Raw genomic sequence first — 14161 nt, 5'->3', positions numbered from 1 at the left:
GAGTGGGTCAGCATTCCCCACAATAGCCCTTCCTCCCCACAACATCAGTCTGCCTCCCAAAATAGCTAGCCAGGGGCATGTACCACATATATGCACAATATAGAGCGAACCCCTCCATCCCTTATAAAAACAGCTCATCCTAAAGGAACACCCTTTTCCTTACAGGCTATATAGGGCTGTACTCCTGTGGGGTTACAGCCTGCCCCTGCCTATGAGAAAGTCCACAGTTCTCTCGTGCACAGAGTTGTAGGTGCTGCCGAGAAAAAGAGATGTCCAAAGAACAAATGTTATCACCGTCTTTAAGGGGTATCATCTTCCCTTTAAAGGAAAACCCGGTATGAAAGGACCCTCCACAAGCATTAAAAGCAGTTTATCTCCCTACCTCTTGGCTTGATAATCCTGGAGCCGCCGCCTGCCCTCACCCTTATCTCAATCTCTCAGCTGGAAACGGGCAAATAGTCAAAAAATTGATTTCAACATGTCCCTCCCTCACTTCTCCTTTTAAACACGGGGTCCGATGACTCTGCAGAACCAGGCTGCGCCTGCCGGAGTTTGGCAAGGCGCTCAGTGAAAGCACAAGGCGGAGGAGAGGAAGGTGGTTTCAAAAGGAGAACAGGGACGCTCCTGCTCCCCCTCGCCAGGGCATCCACCCTGGGGACCTCCAGGCGCTCTGTGCTCTGGCACCAGCGATTTCATACCGGGAGGGATGTCAGTCATTTCCCCTCCTTGTCTACTGTGGGGGTCTTGCAGTTATTTCTGCCCTAACCCCCCATCTTTCCTTACACGAGCTCTCCTGAGTGCTTTGAGTGCATCTCACAAGGTACAATGGTACCTGGGAAGTGTGTGTGTGTGGGGGAATGGGACACAGCATCCCCCACCCCATTTGGGTCACCTTCGAAGGGTGTCAAGGCAAACGCTCTCCTTCTGGGAAGTGCAAAGGGGACTTCCAGCCGCCCACGCGGGGCAGGGCGGCTGTGATACAGCTGCCTTCCCCAGGAGCCCCGGGCAGGAGCACGGGTTTAGTGGGAGATCCGCCAGCTCCTCAGCGGGGGCGTGCGAGGATGACTCCGGCCGTGCTGCCCACGAGGCCGTCAGCACCCCGGTCACCCGGGGCGGGGGGGAACTTCACCACCCAGCCCCAGCCCCTCTGGAGGAAATGCCACTGCGATGTCAAGCTCTGCTCGGAGCTGCTCCAGCTCCCCTGGGAGCTGACTGGGTCCCAAAGGGACAAGCACAGCGTGTCCTGCCCACCCTGAGCCCACTTCCCTGCTGTCCCCCTGGGACCCAGAGCACAGAGTTGACCTGCCCGGACACAACCCCGGCTCCAACTCTGCATCTGACAGCATAAGGCGGGGGGTTGGGGGGAGCACAACCCCCTCGGGCAGCAGCCTGCCTTGTCCTTTAGGAGGTCCCAAACTCCACGTATCGACCTTGGTGCCATTTGTTTGGCTTGGGGCACCCCGCGGCAGCTTTACAACAGTCTCTCCATCGCTGCCCTGTGCTACGTGTACGCAGCAAACATTTCATCCGCCTCCCGCTCCCGGTGAGACAAATTCAGTGTCAGCCACTGGATTTATCCCCCCCTCGCCCTGTGGCCAGGTCAGCGGCTGCTCTCACTGCAGGGACAGGCAAGGGAGGGACACACACAAATGTGAGGTCATTTCATCCGCTGGTTTGGGGCACTGAGTTTGGAGCAGCAGGACCTACAGCACGTGCATGAGGAGGGACCGGGGGTGGCTGCCTGTGAAGGTGGAAGAACTTGGGGCTGACACCCGGGTGCCAGGCATGCCCCATGGTGCGCATTAAACACCTCCGTGCCTATCCTGGAGCGCACACACCAAATTATTGACCAGCTTCAGCACCAAAACGGTCCCTCCCTGGCTTTTCCACCGCCACCTCTCCACACACAAACATCAAAGCCCCCCTGAGGAGCCCCCCAAGCCCTGTGGAGCTGCATGCTTGGACGAAGGGAGGAGGCTGCAGGGCTGAACACCCCACACAGCCCCCGGATCCAAGACAGACACGCCAAAACATGGAATGTTGTTCCAGCCAATCTGTGCTGCAGGGAAGCAACCATGTCCCAGCCAGAGCCCAGCCCTTACAGAGCAAAGTACGTGGAGGAGGAGGAGGAGGGACTGGACTTGAGCAAGGGAAAGAAAAGGTTTAGAAAGATGAGATTTGCTGAAGCGAGCTCACAAATGGAGTTCCAGCTGATACCTTTTGCTCCGGTACCTGGAGACCGTAGGAAACGTGTAGGAGATGGCAGGCAGGCAGCTGGGAGGACGTAGCAGAGTTGGATCCCGGTCCCTTTGCACCCTGAGGCGTGAGATCCAGCAGCCCCCACCAGCAGGTACAAGTCCCTGCTCCTGCTCGCCGTTACGTGGGGCTCTTCACATCCCGTTGTGGCACAGTGACAGCCCTTGAGCAAGGAGGGTGCTGAAATACCGGTTTCCACTTCAGTCTCATGATGGCAGCTCTTTGGGCTGACTCACATAAGAAAGCAGACGGGTGAGTAATACCCGGTATGGCTGCAAAGAAAACCCTTGCCTAAAATGAAGATCTCCACCCTGCGTGTCCTGGCATTTCATACCAACCCACAAAACCCCACATTTGTCACGCGGGCTTAGTCGTACAGCTTTAAACCTGAAACCACCTCTGGATCACAGCCTGTCTTAGCAAAACCCATCTTCTAATACCAACCTGGCAGATGTTTACGGCTGGAGGTGCCTGCGATGCAACCGCATCGGCCAAGGTGAGCCGCTTACCGGCGAGGGCTGGCCCTGCTCCCGGCTGCTCCGGGGAACGGCTGGGTCCAAACTTCGCCCCGCACCTCCCGCCACCTCCAGCGGTGCTTGTGAAGGGACCCGGCCGTAGCTCACAAATCCCGGTGTCCATCATGGGGCAGAGATGCAATCTGACCATCTACTGCTCGGCCAGCGCTGGGGAGGCAACGTTGCCGTGTCCGTCCCCTCACACACACAGAGCAGGCAGGCGCTGGCCAGTCTGGCTTAACCACGGTCCCTACGACGGCTCAGCACGGCCCCCCAGCTATAAAGGAATTAATGCAAAATAATCATTTGGTTTAATTATTTTTTTTGGCGATAGGTCGCGCGAAGAGGATGTGCTCATGGTAAAATCGGGGCAGAACGGCGCGGAGGAGGGGGGCTCGGTCTCTGCTTTCGGCTGGAGGCAATCCTGGGCAAGCACACACGTGCCCCATCCTTCCAGGGTAAAGACCTCCCCCAGCCCCCAGGGATACCAGCAAGATTTCAGGGCCCATAGTAGGAAACCTGTAAGTAGCACCTGCAGTTCCTGGAGTAACATTTTTTTTGCGTAAGACCTCAAAGCACTTTAGAAATACCTAGTTGCACCACACTCCCGTGAAGGAGGGAAATAGCCGCGTATTCAGAGCGGGGAAGCAGGCACAAGGTGCAGCGAGCGACTTCTCAATCGAAGATCCTAAGTCACATCAAGGAGACTGAACTGTACACGGCAGTACAAAATCCGTCTACGCCAAAAGATAACTGGATCCAACACTAAATGTTCCTTATGCCCCCTCTTTTTCTTCAATACCATCCAAATATTGGAATTTAATGGGACTGATCCAACTCTCACCACCGCCTTGCTGCTGCACAGCTGATTAATCATTCAAGCAAGGACCAGATCTGAAGGCACACTAATGCAAAACGTCTCCTCCTGCCCTACTCCCACCCCACTCCCAGAGCAGCAGCAGACTTTCAGTTGCACTTCCCTGCTTTAATATTTAAAATCTTCTACGTGGGCAGCAGGACAGGCTGACTCTTCCACCCCCTCTAAGCCCTTTCCGAGGCAGAGCACAGCGACCCGTTCCCATCGGGGAGACGGCAGCGAGTGCCGAGTACCAAAGCCAAATCGGGGTTTTCAGGTTTTAACAAGCGAGGGAGGGATTCTCACCAGCATCTCTCTGGCCCAAATCTGCACCCTCCACTCAACCCAGTACCTGCGTGAGCCTTGCTGGCTGCGTGGCTTGACCAGCCTTTTGGCCCCACAGCTTCAGCGTTCCCAAAACGGGCTTCACTCCGCAGCGTGCTCCAAACGCACCAAGCAGCCCAGGATCGGTCTCTTTAGCTTGGCTTGCTCCTCCTCGCCTCCCCACAGACCGTGTCAAGCTCCAGCCTGGAGGGACAGGGACGTTCACCAACAAGCCACTGTAAAAAGCTCACCGATCAAAAGCCGCTGATTTAGCTCCATTAATACCCATGTTGAGGAGAGGAATATTTCATTTATTCCAGCCTGACTCATCCTTTCGACATTATTTTCCTTTTTCCAGGCAGCAAACCTCATGGTCCCTCGGCAGGTGACTCTGTGATCTCACCGCTTGTCCAGACTAGCGGAAGAGACACTGAGCTTGAACCACAGAACCAAGTTCTTATCAGAGCAGGTATCTGAATGTTTCTTCTCTCAAGCACACTTAGTCGAGGAAAGATTAAAAAAAAAAACCCTCATGGGTTTGTGCCAATTGTTGATATAAGAGCCACACAGTGAGTGGTGCTGGGCAAGAGACCTGGAAACTTTGTGCAATCCATGTTTTCTAGGATTATTTGTCTGGGAACAGAGGGGAAACTGGGAGGGAGACATTTCAAAACAGAACAGAGAGGTTTCTGCAGTATCTTACAGTTGGACAGACGTGATTCAGGAAACCTTGATGTGAAGTAATTTAATTCACAAAACAGGATTTATTGGGTTCCTACTGGACTGTAAAATTTTATCTCTTAATGCTTTCCTTCTCCACCCACCTCTTGCTACAGAAAACAAACCCAAGTGGCTGAGCCAGACTGAAAACGCAGTAAAACAGCCATGTGGGAGGGCATGAGAGTCAAAGAGATGCAGAAAGAGAGCAGAATCTGGAAGATGTCCAGCTGATCAGGGAGTTCAAGAGAATTAAGGCGGCTGGAGAGAAGAACGAAGCCAAGCAAGGTTTGGATGGTACCTGCAGAGCAGCTTCTGAATAACTTCTGTTTGACACGTGTCAGTGCAAACTGGAGGGGCTCACCTGATCCCAGTAACCACGGGACCAGATCCCTCCTGCCCTGCCCTGCCAAACTACCCCGACACGCCTGGTTCTGCTCGCGCTGCCGCCGAGCACACCCAGGAGCAGCACTTCATGCTGCTGGAGTATCAACTCCCCGCTCTGCCAGGGAGAAGAGCCACCACCCGGACCACACCACCTCAGAGAGTGCAGACCGAACCGAGCACAACTACCCAGGCAGCTGAGCACACTTAAAAAAAAGAAACAAAGGGATGAAATTATGGATTGCTTCTAATTAGAGACGTATTTTAGAGGCAACAACTATGCTGCACCCCTCAACTACTACTTCTAGCAACAGGTTGCAGCTTTTACAAGGACAATCGCTCTGGAAAAGCCACCTGGGTGACACATCTGGGTAAAGTGTTAAGCAGCTGCCTCACCAGTTTACAGCAGGAATTGCGAAATGGGCATTTGTTAGAAGATTTTAACATCTTATTTTCATTTCACGAGATCAGTCAAGAGAAACCAAGTGATCTCACCACTGAATAGCCAAGAACAAAACCCAAGTGATTTTTCTGTTTAATCCTCCCTCTCCCCATCCAAAAGCTAAGTCACCATCAAGTTTGTCCACTTCCCCACACAGCAATGCACAAACACTGTATGTTTTGAGCTGATTTCTCTTTACTTCACAGTCTTGGCAAAACAAATCTGCATTCAAAAGTCATTTCACATTAATATATTAATCAAACATTTTCAAAATAAATATTTTTCTTAAAATAACCATTTCTTTACATCACTGCAGTAGCAATTCTAGAAAAGTCAGTGCACAGACAGTAGCAATTTGATTAATCAGCTAGACTCGAACAAAAAGAAAACAAGAGGTGGACCTTTCTCCTCTCCAAGCAGGCTGCATGCAGCAAGTCTCAGCAGTTTCCTAGCACCCGATCTTTCTTCACACTTGCTGGGAAGGACTTTTCTCTCTCACAGCTGTCAGAGGTCAGTGAAGTCTGATTTGTGCAAAGCTTTGTACAACGCAAAGTTTCACCACCTGGATTCTGATCAGTCCTGCAGAGGTTCTGCACACAGAGTCGTCGCTAATGAGATCAACGAGTCAATGCCACGGAAGGAAAATGCTTAAACCCTTGGTCCAAGGAGCCCACGTTCAAGTTACTGGGAAGTAAATTCACAGCTGATCCAGGAACACTAACAGCACTAAACAACATTCCAACGAGCAGTTCAGTTGTACCGAACGTTCTGCACACTCTCTCAAGTGCTTCCAGGGCAGAAGTAAAGCAACTATTTTCTCCCCGTTAGCTATCAATCCACCAGTTAAATCGCTGCAGTAAGAAGCTTCACCGGCCAAAAAGTGTAACTTGTGTTACAGCAAAGAAAAAAAAAAGTGCATTATCGACTATGAAGAGAATATTGAGGACGTAGTGATCTCAAGCCCACGTATCTAACTGGCAAAACGAGACAACAGAAAGTTAGTGTTCCCGTACGATCTATGACTAGTCAGACGCTACCAGCCAACCCCGCGAAGAGCCGTGTGTTTCCTTAAGAAGGGAAGCTCGTCAGCAGCATCAGACACAGCGCACAGCAGGCAAATTTGGAGGGCTACCCAATTATTTGCTACAATTGTCAGGAATGACTCAGCTAAAAAACCCCAAGAAAGTTTAACGGATATCTGAAAAACGTCATCGATATCTATTTCTTTTGAGATCCCAAAGGTTCCCGTTGAAGCCCTTTCTCAGTAGCAGAGGGAGAAGCTGGATGTGATACTCTGTGTCGAAAGGAACACCCAGAGACACCCCTGCGTCCAGCGACGTTCCTGGCTGCACACTAGGGTAAATCCAAGACACCCCCCGCCCCCCCAAGAGCCTGGTTTCCATGTTATGAGCACGTTAATGACCAGGTTGGAGCAGTTGTTTAGTCTGAAGAGGTATAATTGAATTATCGAGAGAAAACATAGTAAGGTAAACAACCACAGGTGGAGAGAACCTCCAGCTCTAGCGGTGCCGCGCGCAGGGAGAAGGGAACGCTGCGGTAGGACAGCGAACCCTCAGAGCTCTGCGAGGTAACCCAGGCTGCTGAAATCTCTCCCCTTGCTCTGCCCATATCTACCACTAAAGTCCATGAAAGCTATGTGCCTTGGGGGAAGGCTCTACTCCTCAGTGCTACGGACCACGCCCCGAGATTCTGCCAAAATGGGAAGTAAGAAAGCAATGAGTTGTAGAGAAGTTCTGTGTTAGCTTATTGGTTTTTCTTGTCCTCTGGTGGGAAGTACGGAGGAGGGGGTGGCTGGTCCTGAAATAGACAATAAAGGAACATCAATTCACAGCCAAGAAAAAAAAAAACCCAACCAAGAAAACCCAAAAACCAAACCAAACTGTGCTGCATCACTAAGAACTGCTGAATACACACTGAGGCTCTCGCAGCAAGTGCGGAACGACACGGGAACTCACCGTGGGCATGTAGACGTTATGGGGGTTGACTGGGCTGTAGTAAGCACTGGCAGCAGCTTCGGCAGCCTTCGCTTCAGCTGTCACAGAAAGAGAAGTTACAGATTCGGTGACACACAGAGAACTGTCACAATGAAACAAAACCTCCACGTGCTCCTGGCCATCAGGTGTTACTAACGGAGGGCTATTTGCCCGCCACTTGAGTCGCAAAATAGCTACAACAAACAGGACAACTGAGCATTATCTCTTCCAGTTGCCTCAGGATCGTCAAGTCCTAAGTGGGACAGACCAAGATTTAGTTTGGAAACGCCTCCTGGGCCTTGTTAGCCAACAAATAAACCCTAATGGCTGTTTTGCCCGAATACAGACAGCACCCCTTAAAAAAAGCACTCAACAAACCGTCCTTCTCAGACAAAACAAAAACCAGCACAAGTTTACAGCAGCTCAGGGGAGTCATACTTTAAAGACGGTAATTTATGAAGATAATCCAGATTCCTCTATTTCTGCAGAACACAAAAATCTTCCACAACCATCTGGGTCAGTGCCACTTTCCAAATAACAGATTCAAAGATGGTTTGTTGTTTATTCAAACCAAAGAGAGCAGTTAAATCCTTATCCAGACAAATATCTTTACCCACAACAGATTTATGGTTGTGTCCAACCACAAAAGCTTCCCCCCCCCCACCACGCAGACCTTTTAAGACCATGTTCAACATCATTTCGATAAATCCCAAATGAGTGAAAATGAGACTGATGTTTCCCCAGGTCCCTTCCATCATCTATTCCTCTGTTCCAAATTGTTTAAGCAAAAGTAATCAGGTTAGAGTGAAATGGGGGAAGGGGGAGCAAATATCACCAAAGCCACATTTGCTCATTAAGATGGACTACAAAGACGCTTCACCATCAATTTCTTTTTACTCCTCTATCAGAGCAAGATTACCACAACAGGAGAATCACAAACTGTATTTTCCCCGTCACAACGAAAATAAAAACAGCTGCAAAATCTCTGCTAATGGTATCCACCCTGGAGAGAATCAGGCTGGCCTCCAGACTGAGCTGGATATACAGGGCTGGAGGTTAGGGGAGCTCCCTCGTCCCTCTCCTACAATTTTAACTTCTAAGTGGAGCTTCTAAGTTGACTCTCAGTTCCCCAAGAAATAAGAGACAAGAAACAGTGTCTGTTTCATGGGTAACAAAACCCGTGTGAGCCAATTCACCTGAACACCCTCGTACCTGCGGGAGTGGCGGGCAGGTCTGGACCGCTGACGGGGGGTTCCATGGGCCCTGGGTACGGCGGGGGTGGAAGCTGCATGTAACCCATGTCTCCATCCACCACAGGAGGGCCAGGATAAAACTCTGTCAGTGAAAGGAAATAACACAGCAAAGGACTTAACTCCTTTGGGTGGGTCACAGCATTCAGCCAAAACAAGCCAGAGGCAAATATAAGTAAGCTCAGAAACTAAAGTTGCACAAGGCAGCCGATCCAATCTAAAAGACTACGTAAAGTTTGTGTTTCTTCCCCTTTTTACCCATCTTAGCTCTTGGTAAGTAGAATATTCCCCATGCTCAATTCCCACGCTCACCAGGAGGAGGAGGTGGGTACGGATAGCCCCCATTAGCTGCAGCTGGTGCGAAAGCGTAGGATCCATTTGGCATATAGGAATAGCCGTAAGCGCCGTTGGGTATTTCACCTCTGGAGACTGGAAAAACAAAGCAAGTTGACCTCAGCAACACATCAAGCCTGCATCAAACGCAGGCCAAGAACTCCAACGAACTTAAGAGAGTCGTTATCTGAAAAACAAATAAGCTCCGTCCCAACAAAGCTGCTGTTCAATCAATGTGAAAAAAAAGTATTTTTTAAAGCAAGCGAGTTCCAGATACAGCCTGAAACCCGCACGGATTTGAACCCAACCTGTTGCAACCCAGAAGTGCCCTTGCTGCGAGATGAAGCTGCCTCCTGAAACCACGGAAGCGTCTGGCAGACCCGGCTGGACCCCCCCTACCTTGCGACGCCACCTGCAGCATGCGCTGCCCGAACTCGATAGCGCCCCCGGCTGAAAAGGTCATCTTGAACGTGGCGGATCCTTCCCAGCCGCCTGCAGAGAGGAAAGGCGGAATTCAGGAGCAAGGAGAAGCCATTTTGATGCTATTTAGCTTCCACGCTTTACCTGCAGATGCCCTGTATGTAATTCTTTAAAGAGCTTATCCCAAAACCTCAAGAAAAAAATTGCAGATCAAGTGGCCGAATTACCCCGTTATCAGAAAAATTCACACTGGGGTATTTTCAGGTCAAGAGACACCTGAAGAAGAAACATTAATGAGGGAGACCTTCAAAAGCTTTCTAAAGTTGGGCCTGCTACCACACCAGCTGCTGACAGACCAAGCTATCAGAAGCGCTGGATTTGCTCTAGCTTTGTATAAGATTAGTGCAGAAGACAGGGATTTTGTTAATCCCATTTGCTAAAAAGCCTTTGCAACTACACCTAACTGTCAGCTGCAAATTAGTTTGGGAGTTCGAGTGCCCTACGGAGCAAAGAGCTTAATGAAAAACACGGTCCACATAAATCCATTAGAGTCATATTCATAAATTTCAAGACAGGATAATAAAAAAATAAATTAGTGACATCTCATGTTACAGACTAAAAGAGGAAAACACAGCGCAGCGTCACAACAATGCATCAAAGCAGAAGCTGTGTCAGTGCTGAAACAGGGACGGGCAGATTAAAGAGCCTTTTGAGCTAAACCAGACTCTCATGGCTGTTAAAGCAACATCCTCATTAAAAGAGATGGCCTCTGGGGAAAATTCATAAAGATTTAGCTAAAGCCATTTGCCTTTCACAGCTTACAGAGTTGGTCACTACTGCTCAGGCTTCCTCTCAGGCTGGATGGTCCCACTTTGCTCCCACACAGAAGCTACAACGCCCATTGCAGGCTGTCGTCTCCCAAGCACTGCGATTTCAGTGCCACAACTAACAGACTAAACCAAGACGGGGATGAAAGAGTTCCCTGAACTATGTGCCTTTGGGGAAAAGGGGAAGCATAAAACAGCGACTGGAAAAGAATTCTTCTTGAAAATGTCTACCACAACCTCCTCACCGAACGTAGTATGAAACTGCCCCTCGAAGATTCCCTAATCCCAAGGCAGCCCATTCTCTTCCCAGTGTCACTGTCGCTGCTAAGACGCGCTCCAGCAACAGCGTCACTCTCCTTGACCTGCACAGGAATTGATGAGGGGGAGCAGCGCCCTGGAGATCTGCACCTGACAACCCAGACAGGTGCAGAAAGGACGACTTGAGGCTTTGGCCAAGGAGGACCCGGACGCAGAACGAACAGGTAACCCCCCCTGACCAAAGCAGAGACACCCGCCCTCTTTGCTGACTCTGCTCTGACGTCGACTCTGCGAGATCACTTGGCTGATTGAACTTCGTATTTTGCACCCAGGGCAGGAACAAGATCCGTTGCAGAACGGATCTGTTCACTGTAACCCTACAGGCAGCAGATAAGGGGGTATTTTTAGCTGCCAGCTTCAAAGAGAGAAACACATCTTAGCAGTACTGTAAAAAGCAATTCGGTCAGTATCCAGTCCTGGTTACACCAGTTACTTACTCTGCTGTGAATTGTGGAGCTGAACTGCGGTACAGAACATACAGCTGCACCATACGTACCTCCTGCCTCCGCTTTCACTGTACCCTTGATATAATTTGCTCCAAAGACAGGCTGCTTAATCTCGCAATCTTTCAGCAAATAAAAGGGCATCATGAAAGACTGCATAGCATCCTTTCCCTTCGATACAAAGATAACCTGAAAAGAAAGTAACACGAAAAGGATATTTAAAACACACAGGAAACGCAGCCCTGGTTTATTATCTGAAGAGACTTCTCGACTGACTGAAACTCCCTCCCACATCTGAAACTCCTCCTCAGTTCTGCAAGCCAAAAGCTACACAGAAGAGCCACAAGGGTAAAGTGAAGCCTCAAGGCAATAAAGCCTTCCAGGAAGATTACCCTTGCTCAGATAATACTCCTCCCAGTTCCAGAGCACTCGCTGCTCCACACAGCTCTGATTTAGTTGCATTCAGCATTTCCAGACCATTGCTAGTTTCCAATCTTGAAGATGCCTGATGGACTAAACAGCTGCCTGCCTAAGAACTAATCAGATTTATTATCTTTTGACAAATAGATAGGATATGCAATGAATTCATAATGCTCCCCAGAGGGAGAGGATGAGCCACACTTCAACGGGTAGTAGATTATCCTTGACGTTTATGCATTGAGGACATTTAAATACAGAATCGCAAAGAGCCCTTATCTCCTTACACAAGATAAAGCCTTTTACCACTTACTCGGTAAGGAGTCAAGAAAACGCTCCCTTTCTTGGTCCCTTTGAAGGCATCTGGCATAGGTTCAATGTCACTAAAGGTAATTTCTATGTGATCATAGGTCATCAAAACGCTGCAAACAAGACGGGAGAAGAGACACGGTGTCACAGCGGTACAGCTCAAGGCAGAAGTGCAACACTCACGCAAGTTCACTGACCTACCAAACCTGCCTTTAACCCCAGGCCAGTGCTCGGCAGCCAAAATCGGTCTGGCTTGCACTTAATTTTTTTTTTTTGTTGGCACTAGCAACTTCAGCAGTACTGGCTGCTTGTTCCCAGCCTTGTGTTCCCTCCTCCGTGTGCCGGCACAGCTACTGCTGTCTGCGTAGCCAGTGAATCTAGTCAACTGAACAGATCAGGATCTCAAGACAAATATGTATAAATACATTTAAGCTGTGTTACATTTCTGCTGGATCAGTTCCCCAATTTAGTTCACCACCAGTAACACAGCAGAGGAAGGCCTGCTGAAGCAGGAACTGCTCAGGCTGGCTTATGCAACACAGCTGTCGAAGGTCTAACCACAGCTTAAGCATCTCTGTCACAAAAATGTGATCAAGAGGAACTTCCCTTTCTTGCCACTAGACCTCATTAACCCATGTTGTCTGTCACCAGCTCCTTAATTCTCAATTAGAAACTGACCTGATTAAATCCAGTGCAATACCTTTGCACGGATACAGCACGTAACGTGTATTAACGTAACACCACCCACATTAGGGACTCCCTAAAGCTGGAGAAACCTTCACCACCTTTCACTTCGGCAGATTATGTGTTACCAACCTCAGTCACTCGCCCTTCCCTCTTGCCAGCAAGTACCTGTCCCTCCAGCAAAAGCTCCAGAAGGGCAGAGGGCCAGCAGCTCTGTCCAGGCTGCAGTGTACCAGCTGAATCAACCACCACAAGCAGCCTGGGCTGCCGCGGGAGAGGTAACCCCGGATCCAGGGCAGGCTGACAACTGGGAACAGCAACACGTTAAGCTGCCGCAGTTGTTTGTTTCAGTGAACGCAAATTGAAGCCCCAGAATCGACCTTGCTAAATTCTTCTAAGAAGGGTCACATCCCAGATGGAAGCCAAGCGCAGAATTCCTATACCAATGTTCAACCGGCCTCACGGAATGAAGCCCTGAAGAATGAACTACTCCTTTGTCCCAGAAGCATTTGACTGCCACGTCAGAAGGGAAGCACGCCGGCAGACAGCGGGTAAGGGCAGCCATCGCCAGGCAGACAGAGGCAGCTCTGTGGAGGCTTTCCGTTTCCATGGTTATATCCCAGCACCTTCTCCCAACACTGCTGCTCCTTCCCGAACACACGGGGGGGGGGGGGGGGGGTTGGGTGTGCGCCAAGGAACCCAGCAAACCAAACCGGGCAGGCGGCCTAGCGCTTCCCAAGCGGGCAGCTCCCCAACAGAGGCACACTGCAGGTGCAGCACCCGAGCTTTCCCGCAGCACCGGGTGGCGAGAGAAGGGCGAGGTTTGGGTCCAGGCCAGAAGCACAGAATGGTTTGGGCTGGAAGGGACCTTAAAGCTCACCTCACCTGGTTCCAACCCCTCTGCCGGGAGCAGGGACATGTTGCGGTAGAGAAAGGCCGCTCAAAGCCTCATCCAAGCTGGCCTTGAGCGCTGCCAGGGCTCACCTGGCTGGGGGGCTGAGCTCCGCCAGCCCCCCCGGAGCACCCAGGGGGAGGCTGGGGACAGCAGCAAGAGGCAGCAGAAGGCGAGGGGGGGGACACACACAGACTACGGAGGGGAGCGGGGGGGGGGACAGAAGGCCGGCGGCTGAGGCCCAGCCGAGCTCACCCCAGGGAGGCCCAGGGGCACACGTACAGCCCCTACCCGCCATAGGGAGAAGAGGGGAGGGCGAGCCCAGCCACACGCCGGCACCCAGAGGGTTAAACGCCCCCCCCCCGCGACACCCCTGCCCGCGCAGCCACCCCCGCGCTGAGGGGGAAGGAAGAGGGGGAGGCAGCTCGCCGCTGTCTCCCGGAGGGGAGAAGGGGATGGCACCTCACTTCTCGCTGTTGTTAACGATGACGCCGCCGCCCTCCGAGTGGTTCCTGTTCAGCGCCATGGCCGCCGCCGCCACCGCCTCCTCCCAGCGTCGAGGCCACTCTGCGCCTGCGCGGGAGAAGGGGGCTTACGTCGCAGCGGGGAGCGCGGCGCGGCGGGAACGAGCCGCGCGGGGCTTGCTGGGAGTTGTAGTTTCCCGCGCGCCTGGCCGCCATGACAGCCGCCGGCCCGCCCCAGCAGCCGGAGGAGGGGAGGCGGGTGTCATGGCGGCCCGGCGGGCGGCGCCAGGGGACTGCCCGGTTGGAGGGGTGTTTC

General features: G+C 51.4%; 1 protein-coding gene across 2 annotated transcripts; it reads right to left on the bottom strand.

Annotated features, from left to right (window-relative positions):
- Nucleotides 1–6982: 6982 nt before the first annotated feature.
- On the bottom strand, nucleotides 6983–13926 carry WBP2 (WW domain binding protein 2). 2 transcript variants are annotated; one of them, XM_086473628.1, is made up of 8 exons: nucleotides 13849–13926; nucleotides 11810–11918; nucleotides 11133–11268; nucleotides 9471–9563; nucleotides 9051–9167; nucleotides 8701–8823; nucleotides 7471–7547; nucleotides 6983–7312 (listed from the first exon to the last, which is right to left on the bottom strand). In XM_086473628.1, the coding sequence occupies exons 1-8, from the start codon at nucleotides 13905–13907 to the stop codon at nucleotides 7259–7261; spliced, it is 768 nt and encodes a 255-aa protein (XP_086329754.1). In that variant the 5' UTR covers nucleotides 13908–13926; the 3' UTR covers nucleotides 6983–7258. The 2 variants fall into 2 exon arrangements, with proteins under 2 accessions (XP_086329754.1, XP_086329755.1); XM_086473629.1 differs by lacking the exon at nucleotides 9051–9167.
- Nucleotides 13927–14161: the final 235 nt, after the last annotated feature.

The sequence above is a fragment of the Leptosomus discolor genome, chromosome 15, assembly GCF_034619465.1.
Source record: "Leptosomus discolor isolate bLepDis1 chromosome 15, bLepDis1.hap2, whole genome shotgun sequence".
NCBI classification, from domain to species: Eukaryota; Metazoa; Chordata; class Aves; order Leptosomiformes; family Leptosomidae; genus Leptosomus; species Leptosomus discolor.
Note: the sequence above shows the minus strand (reverse complement) of the source record. Positions and strands in the feature narration are given on the sequence as shown.